Source organism: Caretta caretta, chromosome 9 (assembly GCF_965140235.1).
Source record: "Caretta caretta isolate rCarCar2 chromosome 9, rCarCar1.hap1, whole genome shotgun sequence".
In the NCBI taxonomy this organism is placed as follows: Eukaryota; Metazoa; Chordata; order Testudines; family Cheloniidae; genus Caretta; species Caretta caretta.
The window spans coordinates 56,470,837-56,490,128 of record NC_134214.1 but is presented as its reverse complement, the minus strand read 5'-3'; the positions used below and the strand labels follow the sequence as shown (position 1 = coordinate 56,490,128).

At 49.8% G+C, this 19,292-nt stretch overlaps 1 protein-coding gene across 21 annotated transcripts in view; it reads right to left on the bottom strand.

The window, feature by feature from the left end:
- Window positions 1-19,292, bottom strand: part of KIF1A (kinesin family member 1A) — a 225,343-nt gene that overhangs the window by 57,401 nt on the left and 148,650 nt on the right. For 9 of the 21 annotated variants that reach the window (XM_048863028.2, XM_048863027.2, XM_048863031.2 and 6 more), the window contains 5 exons: window positions 17,715-17,863; window positions 13,301-13,479; window positions 12,550-12,687; window positions 11,294-11,551; window positions 290-408 (listed from right to left, as the gene is read on the bottom strand). In XM_048863028.2, coding sequence (XP_048718985.1) covers window positions 290-408; window positions 11,294-11,551; window positions 12,550-12,687; window positions 13,301-13,479; window positions 17,715-17,863 — 843 coding nt within the window. The remainder of the gene's footprint in view (window positions 1-289; window positions 409-11,293; window positions 11,552-12,549; window positions 12,688-13,300; window positions 13,480-17,714; window positions 17,864-19,292) is intronic. The other 12 variants (XM_048863041.2, XM_048863042.2, XM_048863045.2 and 9 more) reach the window with 2 other exon arrangements.

The following is a 19,292-nucleotide window of genomic DNA, read 5'->3' as shown; positions in this document are numbered from 1 at the left end:
TGTGTGCAATACTGCATGGGCCCACTTTTTGGGGGGGGGGGCAGTTCTTGTGCACAATGCAACAAGGAGAGCAAGGTCTGAAGAAACGCTTAGGCTAGTGGACTAATGGATTGGTGTCACCAGCCAGAGCACACAGCACGGGGCTCATCACGCTCAGGAAAGGGCATATGTCTCCATGAAATGCAATGGCCCTGAGAACTGGCTCTCCAGACTCACTATGGCACTAGGGCATGGCCAGCTCAGAGCATCTGCCTGCCACTGGAAACCAGTTGCTGCTCACCCACTGTACCTGAGATGGCCTGGACTGCTACGCGCAGGAAGCCCTTCACCTCGCCCTTCTCACTGACAATGGCGACGCGGTGCACCAGCGGCACCGGGTACAGCAGGTTGCTGAGATACACAAATGCCCTGAAAGAGTCAAGTAAAACAGGAGAGGGGTCACTGCACCCCCACCCTGGGGTTTCCAAACACGCTCCATGGCCAGATGGCAGCTGGGCTCACAGTTCACCGCTTACATCACAACATGGTGCTGCAAAGCAAAACTAAAGAAAGGCAGCCAGGGCCAGCCAGAAGTGTGTGTGTGGGGGGGATTCAGCGTGCTTAGGAGAGGCTGGTGTGAGGCAGAGCTACAGTAACATCAGGTTCCTGCGAAAGTGGCAGCGAGTTAGTGAGCACCAGCGTACCTCTCGGCCTGTCATCTCCCATGGGCGCGACAGCGTCGTGGGGAGGGCTGAGGAGGGGGCTGTGTTGGTGCAACAAGGAAGCTAGAAAGAGGACCTCTTGCAGTGGAGAACTGGAGAAATAGGACGGAAGGTGCTGTGAAACAACCACGGGTCTGCTGCAGATTAAAGAGTGTGGGGAGGGGGACAGGCAAGAGAGGATCAGGGTGGGCTGTGGGAGAGGAGGCAGAGGAAGAGAGAGGCAGGAAGGAAAAGGGAAAAAGAGGAGGAGGAAGGAGAGGAGAGAGAGTGAAGGAAAGGAAGTTCTTGGTTAGAGCGCAGAGCCTCCTGCAGACAGGCTGAGAAATGCAGACAACTGTCCAGAGTCTGAGACTGAGAAGCTATTGCAATGGTGGGTTTTCAGCCTGCTTTAAGAGAGGCCCGGCACATCCCCAGTGTATGAAAACCTATCCCCAAGAGGGTCAAGCCTGCCTTCAACCAGGGGTCTGTGTCTGCACCAAGTACAGGGGCCTGCTCAGTCAGTGCCCAGCTGGTAGAGCCTCCATGCAACAAGCACCCACCTTGTGAATGCACCTGGCTCCTCCGAATCAATCACCCTGCGGCGTGCTAAATAGTACCCTACTGCCATGGAAATCAGCACGGCTGCCTGCGGTGTAAAGACTGCTTGATGGGCCCTATGCACCATGTGACACCAGACAGGGAGCGAACAGTGCTCAGTGAGTCACATCCAGGAACCACAGGCCAGAACCTCAGCTGGTGTAAATCAATGGAGTCCCACTCACTATGCTATTTACCCCAGCTGAGGATTTTGCCCTGCGAGTTCAATGCCCAGGCAGCAGGGCAGTTTGTCAGTTTGACTGTGCTTGATTGTTTGAAAAGTGTGAATTGGGAGTGCTTTGTTCCAGGTGAGCCTTGAGTGGGCCTGACTGTTATAAAAAGGCAGCCAGCTGTGAACCAGCTGAGCGGCGAACAGCGGAGAGGCTAAGAGAGGGAGTTCGCCTTGGGAGAGCCCACTGAGGCTTACATCTTGCAGGCTTCTCTGAGTAGTTACAACAACTCCTGAGGAAGCTCGTAGAAGGAAGGTAATATGGATGGCGAGCGTTCAGCTGTTGTTACCTGCACAGGATGTCCCATGTTTGTTTTTCTTCCACAGGACAGAAGCGACTTTGTCTGCACAAAGTGCAAGCTGGTCTCCATATTGGAAGAGAAGGTTCAAGGTCTGGAGAAACAAGTATCGATCCTGCGGTGCATAAGAGAAACTGAAGATTTCCTGGACAGACGTCAGGATATGCTTCTACGGACACAACATTCTGAAGATTCAGAGCAGGCTGCACAGCAGGGACAGAAGGACAGTGAAGAAATTTGGCAGCATGTGACCTCCAGAAGAAGAAAGGGGAGCATCCATGTACCAGCAATGCAGATACAGGTAAGTAACCATTTTCATGTTCTCTCCACAGGTACTAATGCGGAGAGTGGACTAGATGATACATCTGAGGGAAGGGAACAGAAAGAGACTCCGCCGATTGGAAGGCATGAGATGCACTGTCCTAGGGATGGGGTTCCACGACCACCGCTCCCAAGAGGAGGAGGTGGGTGGTGGTGGTCGGGGACTCCCTCCTCAGAGGGACTGAGTCATCTATCTGCCGCCCCGACTGGGAAAACCGAGAAGTCTGCTGCTTGCCAGTAGCTAGGATTCACGATGTGATGGAGAGACTGCCGAGACTCATCAAGCCCTCGGATCACTACCACTTCCTGCTTCTCCACGTGGGCACCAATGATACTGCCAAGAATGACCTTGAGCGGATCACTGCAGACTATGTGGCTCTGGGAAGAAGGATAAAGGAGTTTGAAGCGCAAGTGGTGTTCTCACCATCCTCCCTGTGGAAGGAAAAGGCTCGGGTAGAAACCGTCGAATCGTGGAAGTCTAAGAATGGCTACGCAGGTGGTGTTGGAGAGAAGGCTTTGGATTCTTTGACCATGAGATGGTGTTCCAAGAAGGAGGAGTGCTAGGCAGAGATGGGCTCCACCTAACGAAGAGAGGGAATAGCATCTTCACAATCAGGCTGGCTAACCTAGTGAGGAGGGCTTTAAACAAGGTTCACCGGGGGAAGGAGACCAAAGCCCTGAGGTAAGTGGGGACGTGGGATACCGGGAGGAAGCATGAGCAGGAGAGCGCAAGACGCGAGGACTCCTGCCTCATACTGAGAAAGCAGGACGATCAGCGAATTATCTTAAGTGCCTATACACAAATGCAAGAACCCTGGGGAACAAGCAGGGAGAACTTGAAGTCCTGGCACAGTCAAGGAATTATGATGTGATTGGAATCACAGAGACTTGGTGGGATAACTCACATGACTGGAGTACTGTCATGGGTGGATATAAACTGTTCAGGAAGGACATGCAGGGCAGAAAAGGTGGGGGAGTTGCAGTGTATGTAAGAGAGCAGTATGACTGCTCAGAGCTCTGCTATGAAACTGCAGAAAAACCTGAGAGTCTCTGGATTAAGTTTAGACGTGTGAGCAACAAGGCTGATGTCGTGGTGAGAGTCTGCTATAGACCACCAGACCAGGGGGATCAGGTGGATGAGGCTGTCTTCCGGCAACTCACGGAAGTTACTAGATTGCAGGCCCTGGTTCTCATGGGAGACTTCAATTACCCTGATATCTGCTGGGAGGGCAATACAGCGGTGGACAGACAATCCAGGAAGTTTTTGGAAAGTGTAGGGGACAATTTCCTGGTGCAAGTGCTGGAGGAACCAACTAGGGGCAGAGGTCTTCTTGACCTGCCGCTCACAAACAGGGAAGAATTAGTAGGGGAAGAAAAAGTGGATGGGAACCTGGGAGGCAGTGACCATGAGATGGTCGAGTTCAGGATCCTGACATAAGGAAGAAAGGAGAGCAGCAGAATATGGACCCTGGACTCAGAAAAGCAGGCTTTGACTCCCTCAGGGAACTGATGGGCAGGATTCCCTGGGAGAATAACATGAGGGGTAAAGTACTCCAGGAGAGCTGGCTGTATTTTAATGCATCCTTATTGAGGTTGCAGTAACAAACCATCCCGATGCGTAAAAAGAATAGTAAATATGGCAGGCGACCAGCTTGGCTTAACAGTGAAATCCTTGCTGATCTTAAACACAAAAAAGAAGCTTACAAGAAGTGGAAGATTGGACAAATGACCAGGGAAGAGTATAAAAATATTGTTCAGGCATGCAGGAGTGAAATCAGAAAGGCCAAATCACACTTGGGCTTGCAACTGGAAAGAGATGTTAAGAGTAACAAGTAGGGTTTCTTCAGGTATGTTAGCAACAAGAAGAAAGTCAAGGAAAGTGGGGGCCCCTTACAGAATGGGGGAGGCAACCTAGTGACAGAGGATGTGGAAAAAGCTAATGTACTCAACGTTTTTTTTGCCTCTGTCTTCACGAACAAGGTCAGCTCCCAGACTACTGCACTGGGCAGCACAGCATGGAGAGGAGCTGATCAGCCCTCTGTGAAGAAAGAAGTGGTTCGGGATTATTTAGAAAAGCTGGATGAGCACAAACCCATGGTGCCGGATGCGCTGCATCCAAGAGTGCTAAAGGAGTTGGCGGATGTGATTGCAGAGCCATTGGCCATTATCTTTGAAAACTCATGGTGGTCAGGGGAGGTCCCAGACGACTGGAAAAAGGCTAACATAGTGCCCATCTTTAAAAACGGGAAGAAGGAGCATCCAGGGAACTACTGGCCAGTCAGCCTCACCTCAGTCCCCGGAAAAATCATGGAACAGGTCCTCAAGAAACCAATTTTGAAGCACTTAGAGGAGAGGAAAGTGATCAGGAACAATCAGCATGGATTCACCAAGGGCAAGTCATGCCTGACTAATCTAATTGCCTTCTGTGACGAGATAACTGGCTCTGTGGATGAGGGGAAAGCAGTGGATGTGTTATTCCTTGACTTTAGCAAAGCTTTCGACACTGTCTCCCACAGTATTCTTGCCAGCAAGTTAAAGAAGTATGGGCTGGATGAATGGACTCTACGGTGGATATAAAGCTGGCTAGATCGTCGGGCTCAACAGGTAGTGATCAATGGCTCCATGTCTAGTTGGCAGCCGGTATCAAGCGGCGTGCCCCAAGGGTTGATCCTGGGGCCGGTTTTGTTCAATATCTTCATTAATGATCTGGAGGATGGCGTGGATTGCACCCTCAGAAAGTTTGCAGATGACACTAAACTGGGAGGAGAGGTACATACGCTGGAGGGTAGGGATAGGATAGAGAGGGACCTAGACAAATTAGAGGATTAGGCCAAAAGATATCTGATGAGGTTCAACAAGGACAAGTGCAGAGTCCTGCACTTAGGACAGAAGAATCCCATGCACCGCTACAGACTAGGGACCAAGTGGCTAGGCAGCAGTTCTGCAGAAAAGGACCTAGGGGTTACAGTGGATGAGAAGCTGGATATGCCCTTGTTGCCAAGAAGGCCAATGTCATTTTGGGCTGTATACGCAGGGGCACTGCCAGCAGATCGAGGGACGTGATCGTTCCCCTCTATTTGCCATTGGTGAGGCCTCATTTGGAGTACTGTGTCCAGTTGTGGGCCCCACACTACAAGACAGATTTAAAAAAATTGGAAAGCGTCCAGCAGAGGGCAACAAAAATTATTAGGGGACTGGAACACATGACTTATGAGGAGAGGCTGAGGGAACTGGGATTGTTTAGTCTGCGGAAGAGAAGAATGAGGGGGGATTTGATAGCTGCTTTCAGCTCTCTGAAAGGGGGTTCAAAAGAGGATGGATCTGGACTGTTCTCAGTGGTAGTAGATGACAGAAGAAGGAGTAATGGTTTCAGGTTGCAGTGGGGAAGGTTTAGGTTGCATATTAGGAAAAACTTTTTCACTAGAAGGGTGGTGAAGCACTGGAATGCATCACCTAGGGAGGTGGTGGAATCTCCTTCCTTAGAGGTTTTTAAGGTCAGGCTTGACAAAGCCCTGGCTGAGATGATTTAGTTGGGGATTGGTCCTGCTTTGAGCAGGGGGTTGGACTAGATGACCTCCTGAGGTCCCTTCCAACCCTGATATTCTATGATTCTATGATCCCTGAATGCATGAGTAATGATGCTGACACCTCACTGTACCAATTATAAATAGCGGCCAGCAGGAGGCGGACTGAGACCTGGAGCCCTCCCCTGAGCACTCCCTGGCAGAGAAGCTGCCTGTCAGGCTGGCGGGGAGAGCCCCTTTCCTTGGCCAGACCAGCGTGAGTTCCATCCTGCCACCCAGAAATCAGTAAGGCTCTAGCTCTAGTAGGGCTCTCTTTATGCAAACGTGGTCCTCATGGAGGGTTCGGTTGTGCCCTGGCTCCACACAGCCATTTGGGGAGCACACGGAAGTGGGGGCTGCCAACTCACTGCACAGCCACGTTGGGCCCTGCTGGATGGTGACTCTGGGTGCTGGGGCTGCCTGCCCTCCACCAACCAGGGGACCCGGAGGAGGGGTGGTGAGTGAACACTGGCTCTACCCCCATTCACTGGCTGGCTGACGCAAGAAGAGGAGTGTGCTACGTTGTCAATGGCTGCAGGAAATCACTTTCTCCCCCACTCCCTCAGGACAATCATGTCTGCCTGAGTCACAGGTGCCTTCCCTCTGTCCCCTGGGCTCAGCCTAGGGCTCAGTCTCACCCTAACTAAACGAGCAAGCAGCACAATGACTACGTTCATGTACACGGAGAAGCTGGAGGCTGCCTGGAGCCCCAGGATTTCCAGACGAATTATCTGCTCCTGAGCAGATCTGCAATCCTACAAGAACATTTCCCAGCCCTTGAGACCCCACCCGGGCTCAGTACTTGGGAGGCAGCGCCTTTGGACGGTAATTGGCTGCAATCTCTCGCTGCTATTGCCTCTGTATGGTGACCCAGGGCAACGTTTTCAAGACTGGCCAGTGCCTTGGAGCACTTCGGTTTCTGGTCGTCCAAGCCGGGGATCTGGTGCTGGCAAGAGTCACAGATGGTTACCTACTCCAGTGCACCAGGAAGAACTGGATCAGTAGAGGAATGGAGTACATCTGGTCTGCACTTTAACACCTGGGTGAAACTGTACTCGGATGAGAATATTAATTCTGGACAGTAACTGAATCTTCACCTGGCACTGGTGCTGACTGAAGATTGCATCCCTACTCTCTGACCCTTTACATTGTGAAAGTAGAAAAAGTTCTGAGAGAGAAAGGCAGCCAAAGAGAGAGGAAGACAACTGCAGTTTGTGCTGTCTCCTTGGTGGTACTCACGTCATGTAGGCAACCCCAATCTAATCTGAACACATCCAGGATAAGAGAGGAAACTAGAGTGGAGACGGGGCTGTAGGTGATCTTAGTTCTGGGGGATCAGTTTTGCCTTGTGCAGGGCACACTCTGGAGCAGACTCCTGATATATGTAACAGGTGACTTTTAACGTTGAAAACCTGCACATTTAAACTTCATCCTTAAAACCGTAGGCCTGGCAGCATCACACTTCCCCTTTCAGCACGGTCATCGGAAGGCTTTTACCAATTTACCATCTCTTCTTGACTGAGGAATAAACTGCTAAGATTCTACCTGTAATTAGACCAGAATTTCGGAATGCAGCCCAGAGTCCAGTCTCAACCAGATGCACCATCCCCTCTTTGCTGTTGAAAGGACATTTTCAGATGGCCATTGCTGGAGCTAGAACCAGAACCTTGAAAAGGATTTGGAAGCCAAGGCAGAATGTGGTACACCCATTGGTCTAGGCTACCCAGAACCTGGGCCGCCACATTCTGAAGAGTTTGAAGCCTCTCTGTGGTCTCCCTAGAACCACAGAAATATAGGGCTAGATGGGACGCTAAGAGGCCATCTCATCCTTCCCCTCTGCGCTGAGATAATGTTGCAGGAAGCCTAGCCTTGCAGGGGTGTAAACAAGTATCCCCATGGCTAGGCCCACACTGCAGTCTGCTGGGGATAGGTCCTTGCTGGCCACTGCCTCTATTTAGGAGCAGCAGACTGTTCACCAGCCTCGCAGGACTGCACCTCCCCTTGACGATCAGAGGGCAGATGCTCTCAAACAGTGGGCAAGGCCATGGATCACGTCAGCTCCTCAAAATGCTTCCCCCTTTCCTATCCACACCACCTCTGACTCGTAGTGAGCCTGCTCAGCTGCCTTCCATCCAGGGTCTGAGTTCTTTCACAAAGCTGCAGCATGCCTTTGTCCAGGATGATGAGAACAGGCAGCAAAAGTGGGAGGTTCCTTTCAGCAGGAGTTTTGTAATGACCTCAGTCCATAGTGGCATTGTGTGTGGTCAGCATGTTCCATCATCAGCACTGAACTTGGTACTGGCTGTACAAAATTCCTCCCCCCACAACTTTTACTGTTGTTTGTAGTTGGTCTCCAGATTGGAAAAGCAGATTGATAGGGAGCCATCCCCAGCCTGAGTCTGAAGGAGCGCAGGGTGCAAGCGTCTACAGGACTGCATCACACTCATGCTCTGATCAGGGCCGGCTCCAGACACCAGCGGTCCAAGCAGGTGCTTAGGGCGGCAGTGTTTCCGTGATGGCAGCAATTTGGTGGCAGCTCCTCTGTCTCGCCGGCCGTGGTGGCAATTCGGCGGCAGCTTCTCTGTTCTGCCGGCTGCGGCGGCAAATCAGCGGCAACTTCTCCCTTTTGCCATCCGCGGCAACAGTTTTTTTCACTGCTTGGGGCGGCAAAAACTGTAGAGCTGGCCCTGGCTCTGATGAATGGAGTGGCATAGGTTTGAAGAAAGCAAGGCCACTGTATTAACAATGTATTACCACACAGAGTAGCTCGGGTGCTTCTTCAGAGGGAGGGAACCAAGATTCTGTGACTATCCCTATGTTATCTTTAGCTTTGTTATCTGTACATTTGGCTCCAGTGCCCTCCCTCAGAGCAGAGGTTTGACTGCTGAGCTGAAATATCATCATAAAGCCTGGGTGATTCCTGCAGAAAGGGCTCAATCCTGCACCCAGGGAAAGCAATGACAGTGATCCCATTGACAGCAATAGATGCAGGATCAGGCCTCAAATGTCCAGAGGAACTTATGCATCTTGGAGCCTGAGCCAGCTCCCTCTGGAGTCAATGGTAATCTTTCCACTGACTTCAGCGGCAGTTGAATTGGGTCATTAAAGCACAAGGCAAGAACCAGCTTTAAACCCCAATCTTACAAGGTGCTGAGCCCTTCCTGAGAGATTCAGAATATCTTCCATTCCCAGTGAATCACCTCATAAGATGGAACTGCAGGGTCAGAGGATCGGAATCCTCTTGAGTGTCCGGGATCAGAGGGAATTGAGTCTGGCGCCCACCTGAATGCTCTATGATGCCCTTATTGGAGATGGCTTTATTTTGGTGTCTGTGAATACATATCTGATTTTGGGCATCTTGCGGGAGGCCTCCTTAATGGGGAGGAATGTGGATCATAAGACTGTTAAGCTTCCATCATAACAGTCTGAAATTACAGGTGAGCACATCTTGAAGCAGACTGAAACCAGAAAGGTTGAAGAGGGAGGAAGAGGAAGAGAGGAATAGGGAGAGGGAGGGAATATGTCGCTAAAGGAAAAGGAAGGAGGGCAGAGACACTAACCACAAGATTGGTGAGGTGCAAAGATGGCATGCTCAGACCAAAGAAAAGCCTTTCAAAAAGAAGACAAAAGTGAAATAACCCCCATTTTTTGCTCAAGCTTTGGAGAGAGAGCCAGCAGCTAAAAAAGAAAAAGAAAAAAGAGAATAAAGAAAATAGGGGGGAAACTAATCAAAGACAAGGATCCAATCATAAACCAATCCAAGCACACTTCACGAGAAATGTGATCGGCACAGCTGCTGCACAGGGAAAGCCAATTCCGTATCTGACTCAAAAGAATTGGGAAGATTCAAAAGGCAAGACCTCCCAGGAACATCCCACAGGATGGGGGATTCGGTTCATCATTGTTGTATCTGGTAGTTTGGTTTGTTTGTTTTTAAAATCTCTGATTCCCCCAAGAGAAAAAAAAAGTGGAAGAACCCAGCTCTTTCGGTCTGAGGCTGCAGTGACTCTTATCCCATCTCCCTCTCTCTCTTTTCTGATCCCTTCTCCTCCCCTTCTTGCTCCCATTGCCCAAGTCCTATTGGCTGGAAAGGAGAACTCGGCTTCTTGCCTGGGTTTCTTGCTTTCACAAACATATTTGCAGCTCACGGGCCAAATTACGACCCAGTGTAAGTGGAAGCAATGCCACTGACTACAGTGAAGCTGCAGCTGCTTGCACCAAGTCTGAATTTGATCCATTTTTTAAAGGACAGGGCCTGGGACAATTATGGGCAAAACCTCTTCTTTCCCCTTGGAAAAGTCTGAAGCAGAACTGGGCTATCTGGTGCCATACTTGGCAATTTCAGGTGGTTTTCTCTGGTAGATTGAAATGGTGGCCGATCAAATCAAACATGTCACCAATTTCACAAGATCTGGAGTTCTTTTCCAGAATGAACCATTGAAACATTCTGTTTTCACTAGCAAAAGAAAATAAACAATTCTCTTTCTCTTTGGGCAGAGTCCACTCCCAGCCCTTCAGGGCAGAGAAGCTCTCCCCACTCCAGAGCTTTTCTCCAAACCACCTGAAAACTTCTGGCAGCTCTGATTCCCACACAACACTTTTCTACATGGCTCTAGTTCGAACCACTGCATAAAACAATTTTCAGCCATGTACTAGCCAAAGCAGCAAGTGGAAATGTCACCACTTCACAGTAGTGGTGGCTTAAAAATATATGGCTTTAATTAAAAAAAGATAAAATCCTCTCCCTCCACAGCCCTTGGTTTTAGCTTTTGAAGCCAACCTTATTCCCCACAGCTCTTCCCTGAGTCATCTGGGGAAATCCCACTCACTATCAGCTGAACCTGCCTGTCTTTTAGTACTGGGCTCACTTTCCGCACCTCCCATCCCTTCCTCACACACCACTCGGGGCCACTGGCTGGCTCTGAATCCCTCTCCTAACAATCAGAACCAATGGGCCTTCTCTTACAGTTCACTGTGCTTGCGTTACACCTTGGTCTCGGCCATTCCACCACTCCCCAGAAGCCTGTATGTTCTCCTTTTGCTGGTGAGGATTTACGTCAGAGTCATGCATGGGATTTCCATTCCATGACTGCAATGATGTGACCCTCACAATCCCTGCAGGAGCAGAAGGCCACCCATTTTGCAGACATTTCATCATAAATGTTTCCAGCAGTAAATTAGAACCGAAACCCAAATGTGTTAAAGCAAAGGGAATACTTTGGGTCAGTTCTGTGTCCCTCTGTGTCATCACCACACAATTTTCTGTCACATGAAACTCTTCTCTTTAAAGAGACCATGTGAATCCAGTGGCCACTCGATCCTGGTCCCCATTGACTCTGTGATACTTGTCTTGAAGCTCACTCTTTAAAGATGAGCTGGCTAGAATAGCCTCTCCCTTCTTCGTTTCCTATCAACACTTGCCTTACCATCACACTGACCAGTGCACCTGCCCTGCTGGCCATCTCTTTAAGGACACTGTTCAGCTAGCCCATCCCGAGTGCCTGTGGAACGCATGCCCTTAACATGGGAACAGTGTCAGAAAGCAGTTCTCTCGTGCGAAAGAGCTAGTTCCTTCCCAGCATGCTCTCCTAAAACCTCACCAACCTTCCTACTAAACTGAACAGGGGGGAGCGGTCGTAAAATGGATCCCGGCCATCATACAGCGGGTACTCCGGAAAGATGTCTTCCTCCAGGTCCTCCTCCTCCTCCTCCTCCTCCTCCTTCCCCACGTGCTGCTCGTCAGCAGGCTCGGTGATGTCGGAGTCGGGGTTCGAGAAGGTGGGGGAGGGGGTGAGATCAGCCATGCGCTCGCTCATGCATGTGTTGAAAAGAGGAGAGCTGTTGCAGCCAGAGATATCTGAACTAAGGTTAGTACAACAAGATAGAAGACAGGTTAACACCAGCTATTCCAAACAGAAGAGAGAGAAAGAATAGGCTTTTTCTTTTACACCAAGGACCGTCGCTATTCAGGAGGGGAGAGGGAAATAAGACCTGCCTGTCCAAAGTATCTTACAAAGAAGCCCCCAGTGTCGCCAAGTGTGGAAAAACTGGTGTGAAAGATGGGAACTGCCACCTCGGACTTTGCAGAGGATTCAGCAAAGCAGGAACGTAGCTCTGTCAACTAAGGCCCCGGTAGAGTGCCCACTGGCATCAAGGGGAGTCCTTCCATTGCTGTTAACTGGCAAGGATCAGGCCTTGAGTGCACCAAGGTTGGTCGCGTTCGGCAGCACCCTACTGACAGGTCCGGTCCCTTTGACACCTCCTAGCTGACAGCAGTGTGCCCTTCCAACTGGCAGGTGGGAAGCACATGAGGAGACACAGCACATACAGTACAGCACACCGAGACATGTTCAGATACCAATGAGCACGCCTGCGTGTGTGCACACAAACACACATCCATGGACATGGAAACCTGACAGCAGGGTCCTCAACCTGTCCCCTTTCCATCATGGGGAACATCCAACCCACCCGGAATCCCCCTCCCACGCTACAAGATGGTAAAGGCAGGGGGCTGCCACTCCCAGGTTGAGAGCCCGGGCCTTGTGGTTATTAGGCACAGCTTCAAAGGCGATGAGAAGTTCACCACCAACTTGTTGTAGCAGGGCACCAAGTGCCTAGGTGCAGTAGGAGTCCCAGAAAATCACTCCTGAGCACCCATGCAGAGGGCAGAGAAAACTGATTGTGGAAAACAGTGCTCCTTAGATATTAGTTTGCTGCCTGGTGCAACCCTTTCACCCACAGCAACCACTATGGTCTCTCCGCACTGCACCAGTTGTCCCTATCAAACCAAGCAATGTTTCCTTCTGTGGGTGTGTTTGGATTGCAGGTGGATTTAGAAAAAGGAGGAACAAGGCTCTCACCTGCCAACCAGTCTGAACCAGGGGAAACGGTCATAGAAGGGATCTCCGCCCGTCACAACGTTGTCACAGTCCTCAAGGATGCTAGAAGGCACTTCTGCTGCCCTGTCGTACATTTCACGCATCAGATCCAGCCTCTGTCTGCAAGAAGAAACAGAGAGAAACAGACGTATACAATGAGGTTTAAGGATCTAGAGCAGCTTCCAGCCCCTTGAGCATCGAGTCAGAGCCACACACACCATCCCCATACCACTGTACTTCTGGGGTATCCAATGCATTACAGCCACACACATCAGCCCCATATCACTATACTTCTGGGGTAAACAACACACAAACAACCTGAACTACAGGAACTGAATTCCAGCCCCCATGGTGCAGTTACCCTATGAAGGGGAAACCTCTCTATCCGTGCATGGTGTGGAGTGGGGAGAGCTATAACAATAGAGCTAATGGAACCATGGGGACCATATGAGTGAGGAGGTATCAGTTTAGATACATAATGAAATACAGGTCTATGTTATTTTGCCATGTATTATTGCTCATTGATCATTCTTGTTTATTTGTGAAGGCAGTGGTAATAAATGTGCAAGGAATAAACTCTCACTGATTGATGGGCATCTGCATGCAACTTCAAACCAAGGGGCTAGGACCACAAGACAGGAGACTCCACAACTCTACTCTTCTTGTCCTGAATGTGCCAGCCCGCCCAGTACAATACAAGTGGCTGTGCCACAGTACCTCTGCCCTATTCTACCTGAGTTTCTCCAGAGTCCAGTAATGTGTTGCTCCATTCTTCTGGTCCTGCACTTCCACAGCCACAATGGTTCGTGGAAAGGGCCGTTTCTCTCGATCTTTGGCAGCATTGGGGGGCAGCAGGTCGGGAGGCAGAGGTGAGTAAAGAGTGTCTGTGAGGAGGACGAACTGGAACTGGACCTGGGAATGGACAGAGGGTTAGAGAATCAGTATGTGTGTGGAGGGCTCATGGTGAATGGGGATCCCCAGTAAGTGCCTTTGGACTGTTGGCATCCATCCACTCTGTATAACTCCTGAGATGCACAAAGGGCCACCCCTGACCTCTAAGCGGGTGTCAGTGACTTCCATGGAGTTACACGTGCTTACGCCAGGTTCGAATCTGACCCATTGCTTCTGGTAGAACCTGTAATATGGCTCATCTAGGAACACGTTTTCCAGTCTTTGAGAGCCCCAGTCATTGACCTCATTCACAGCTTTGCCATCTTGGTGGTACATGCAAGCTGATGAGACTCTACTAAAGCAGAGGGCTGCAGTTTCTGTCCCATGTGCTTACTGTCTGTGCACAAACACCTCTTGATTTGGTAATTACTGGGAAATGCACGTGCTTAGCTCTGCATCCAGCAACCATGGGGAAGTGGAGGCATCCAATTTCCTCCAAAAAACTGGAACGAAAACTCAGTTACATAACTCGGGGTAAAATCCTGGAGAGCCTGAGTGTGACAGGGACAATTTCCTGGTGCAAGTGCTGGAGGAACCAACTAGGGGCAGAGCTCTTCTTGACCTGATGCTCACAAACTGGGAAGAATAAGTAGGGAAAGAAAAAGTGGCTGGGAACCTGGGAGGCAGTGACCATGAGATGGTCGAGTTCAGGATCCTGACAAAAGGAAGAAAGGAGAGCAGCAGAATATGGACCCTGGACTTCAGAAAAGCAGACTTTGACTCCCTCAGGGAACTGATGGGCAGGATTCCCTGGGAGAATAACATGAGGGGGAAAGGAGTCCAGGAGAGCCGGCTGTATTTTAATGTATCATTATTGAGGTTGCAGTAACAAACCATCCCGATGTGTAGAAAGAATAGTAAATATGGCAGGCGACCAGCTTGGCTTAACAGTGAAATCATTGCTGATCTTAAACACAAAAAAGAAGCTTACAAGAAGAGGAAGACTGGACAAATGACCAGGGAAGAGTATAAAAATATTGCTCAGGCATGCAGGAGTGAAATCAGGAAGGCCAAATCCCACTTGGAGTTTCAGCTAGCAAGAGATGTTAAGAGCAACAAGAAGGGTTTCTTTAGGTATGTTAGCAACAAGAAGAAGGTCAAGGAAAGAGTGGGCCCCTTACTGAATGGGGGAGGCAACCTAGTGACAGAGGATGTGGAAAAAGCTAATGTACTCAATGCTTTTTTTGCCCCTGTCTTCATGAACAAGGTCAGCTCCCAGACAACTACAGCAGCAGCACAGCATGGGGAGGAGGTGACCAGCCCTCTGTGGAGAAAGAAGTGATTCAGGACTATTTAGAAAAGCTGGACAAGCACACGTCCATGGGGCCAGATGTGCTGCATCCGAGGGTGCTAAAGGAGTTGGTGAATGTGACTGCAGAGCCATTGGCCATTATCTTTGAAAACTCATGGCGATTGGGGGAGGTTCTGAATGACTGGAAAAAGGCTAACATAGTGCCAATCTTTAAAAAAGGGAAGAAGGAGGATCCGGGGAACTACAGGCCAGTCAGCCTCACCTCAGTCCCCGGAAAAATCATGGAACAGGTCCTCAAGAAACCAATTTTGAAGCACTTAGAGGAGAGGAAAGTGATCAGGAACAGTCAGCATGGATTCACCAAGGGGAAGGCATGCCTGACAAAACTAATTGCCTTCTATGATGAGATAACTGGCTCTGTGGAGGAGGGGAAAGCAGTGGATGTGTTATTCCTTGACTTTAGCAAAGCTTTTGACATGGTCTCCCACAGTATTCTTGCTAGTAAGTTAAAGAAGTATGGGCTGGATGAATGAACTCTAAGGTGGATAGAAAGCTGGCTAGATTGTCGGGCTCAATGGGTAGTGATCAATGGCTCCATGTCTAGTTGGCAGCCGGTATCAAGTGGAGTGCCCCAAGGGTCGGTCCTGGGGCCAGTTTTGTTCAGTATCTTCATTAATGATCTGGAGGATGGCGTGGATTGCACCCTCAGCAAGTTTGCAGATGACACTAAACTGGGAGGAGTGGTAGATACGCTGGAGGGTAGGGATAGGATACAGAGGGAGCTAGAAGAAAGAATGGTTACTTACCTTCTTGTAACTGTTGTTCTTCGAGATGTGTTGTTTACGTCCATTCCACATTAGGTGTGCATGCGCTGCGTGCACCAGCGTCGGAAACTTTTTCCCTTAGCGGCTCCCGTCGGGCAGGCGGGCCCCCCAAGTGGTGCCACTGTGCCGTGCAAAAATACCCCTGCCGCCCAACCCCCTCCGGGTCCTTCTTGCTGGCGACTCCAACAGAGGGGTAGGAGGGTCGGTGGTGGAATAGATGAGAACAACACATCTCGAAGAACAACAGTTACAAGAAGGTAAGTAACCATTTTTTCTTCTTTCAGTGCTTGTTCACATCCATTCCACATTAGGTGAATCACAAGCTTACCTCTGGAGGAGGGTAGGAGTCACGGAACAACTGATTGGAGGACCACTCTGCCAACTGCCACGTCCTCTCTGGCCTGCTGGTTGACCACGTAATGGGTTGTGAAGGTATACACCAAGGACCAGGTGTCTGCTCTGCAGATCTCCTCCACCTCCATGTCCAGCGCCCGTACAGTGGCCTTCCCGCTCTTATTGGTGCTCGGGGCCTTGGAAGGCGCCGGCCTCCGATGCGGGGAAAGTCCGCGCCTTCCTTTTGGCTGCGCCGTGGGCCGCACCAGGGAGGACAAGCGGTGCTGGGGCCTAGTCTGGCGCTCTGGGGCCGACAGCTTTCGGTGTTTAGCCAGTGCTGAGTCTCCCGACGGCTCCGGGGTACTACGCACCAAGGAAGCCGGAGCCAGCGTTGGGCACTGCGGGCCCGGTGGCTGCAACGCGGCTTCCATCAACAACTGCTTTAAATGAAAGTATCTTTCTTTCTGTATTCTTGGCTTGAACGTCTTGCAAATCTTACACCGCTCAGTTTGATGTTCTTCCCCCAGGCAATGTAGACATGAGCCATGGGGGTCACTAACTGGCATAGGCCTGTGGCACGTGGCACAAGCCTTAAACCCATGGGCCTGCAGCATGCCCCATGGCCCGGGGTGGGTGCTGGAAGCCTTCAAGCACCTAATCACTTAATTGTCCACAACAAAGGTATGCTAACTAACTGATAACAGCTATTTATGAGAAAGGCTAAGGGACTGCTCTCATCCAAGAGAGAGAGGTTGTTCCAAAGCCGCCACGGACGATAAGAAGGAACCGAAGGGGGTCGGCAGGCAGGTGTATATATGCAAGGCGCAGTGGCGCCACTCAGGGGCCCTGCCAGCCTGACAGGAGCCACTAAGGGAAAAAGTTTCTGACGCTCGTGCACGCGACGCATGCATACCTAATGTTGGATGGAAGTGAACAAGCACTCAAAGAAGAACTAGAGGATTGGGACAAAAGAAATCTGATGAGGTTCAACAAAGACAAGTGCAGAGTCCTGCACTTAGGATGGAAGAATCCCATGCACTGCTACAGACTAGGGACCGAGTGGCTAGGAAGCAGTTCTGTAGAAAAGGACCTAGGGGTTACAGTGGACGAGAAGCTGGATATGAGTCAACAGTGTGACCTTGTTGCCAAGAAGGCGAATGGCATTTTGGGATGTATAAGTAGGAGCACTGCCAGCAGATCGAGGGACATGATCATTCTCCTCTATTCGGCATTGGTGAGGCCTCATCTGGAGTACTGTGTCCAGTTTTGGGCCCCACACTACAAGAAGGATGTGGAAAAATTGGAAAAAGTCCAGCGGAGGGCTACAAAAATGATTAGGGGACTGGAACACATGACTTATGAGAAGAGGCTGAGGGATCTGGGCTTATTTAGTCTGCAGAAGAGAAGAATGAGGGGGGATTTGATAGCTGCTTTCAACTATCTGAAAGGGGGTTCCAAAGAGGAAGGATCTAGACTGTTCTCAGTGGTAGCAGATGACAGAACAAGGAGTAATGGTCTCAAGTTGCAGTGCGGGAGGTTTAAGTTGGATATTAGGAAAAACTTTTTCACTAGGAGGGTGGTGAAGCACTGAAATGGGTTACCTAGGGAGGTGGTGGAATCTCCTTCCTTAGAGGTTTTTAAGGTCAGGCTTGACAAAGCCCTGGCTGGGATGATTTAGTCGGGGATTGGTCCTGCTTTGAGCAGGGGATTGGACTAGATGACCTCCTGAGGTTCCTTCCAACCCTGGTATTCTATGATTCTATGATTCTATGAGAGAAGGTGCTTACTTTCTTCTTCAGCTCCACACTAATGGCATTGGCCTCCTTTAAGAAAATTGCATTGCCCCACAGCAGGTCCCGGAGCGATGTGAATTGGTACCACTTCCACTTCCTGAAGGCCCAGAGGGCCAGCTCAAACTCCTGCTCAGTCCACTGCACTGTTGAGACAAAGAGACAAGGTCACTTCCTTCAAAGGACACCCCCAACACTCCTCTGCCTACCACCACTAACACCGACACTCACGCAGCCTTGATTCCATCCAGGCTGTGGAGAGGATTTCAGAGATTCCAAGGCAACCAAGGACCACTGTGATCAGCTAGTCTGACCCACTGTATAGCGCAGACCATAGACCTGCCCCCAAATAATTCCTAGAGCAGAGCTTTTAGAAAAACACCCAGTCTTGATTGAAAATTCGCCAGTGATGGAGAATCCACCACAACCCTTAGTAAATTGTCCCAATGGTTAATTCCTCTCACTGTTAAAAAATTATGTCTTATTTCCAATCTGAGTCTGTCTAGCTTCAATTTCCAGAGATTGGATTGTGTTTGACCTTTTTCTGCTAGATTGAAGATCCCATGATCATGTATTTGCTCCCCAAGTAAGTACTTATAAAATGTGATCAAGTCACCCCTTCACCTTCTCTTCGTTAAGCTAAATAGACTGTGCTCCGTGAGTCTATCACTACAAGGCAGGTTTTCTAATCCTTTAATCATTCTCGTGGCTCTTCTTTGACACCTCTCCAGTTTATCAACATCCTTCTTGAATTGTGGGCACCAGACCTGGACACAGTGTTCCAGCAGCAGTCAACCTCAGTGCCAAAGACAGGTAAAATAACTTAGCTAATCCTAAGGATTCCCCTGTTTATACATCCCAAGATCGCATTAGCTCTTTTGGCCACAGCATCACACTGGGAGCTCGTGGTCAGCTGATTATTCTCCACAACCCCCAAATCTTTTTCAGAGTCCCTGCTTCCCAGGATAGAGCCATCCTGTAAGTGTGGCCTGCATTCTTTGTTCCCAGATGTACACAATTACAGCTAGCTGTGTTAAAACTCATATTTGCTTGTCTCATGTTTACCAACTGATCCAGATCTCTCTGAATCAGTGACCTGCCCTCATCGTTATTTACCACTCCCCCACTTTCTGTGTCACCTGCAAACTTTACCAGTGATGATTTTATGTGACTGGCTCTGAAATAGAGGCACATGAGGAAATACAGTTTTCTCTTCTTGTCCTAATAACTGTTCCACACACAAGTCAGGAGGGCATCACAGTGCAAGGTCCAAGAGAAATACCACAGACACACAAGGAGGGCATAAGCCAAAACTAACTCCACTCTGTCAGCAGCTGTCATAAACATACAGCTAAGGGGAGCATAAAATCCCTCCTTTGCCTGTAAAGGGCTAAGAAGCTCAGATAACCTGTGTCATAAATATAAAGAGAAGGGTAACCACCTTTCTGTATACAGTGCTATAAAATCTCTCCTGGCCAGAGGCAACTTCCTGTTACCTGTAAAGGGTTAAGAAGCTCAGCTAACCTGGCTGGCACCTGACCCAAAGGACCAATAAGGGGACAAGATACTTTCAAA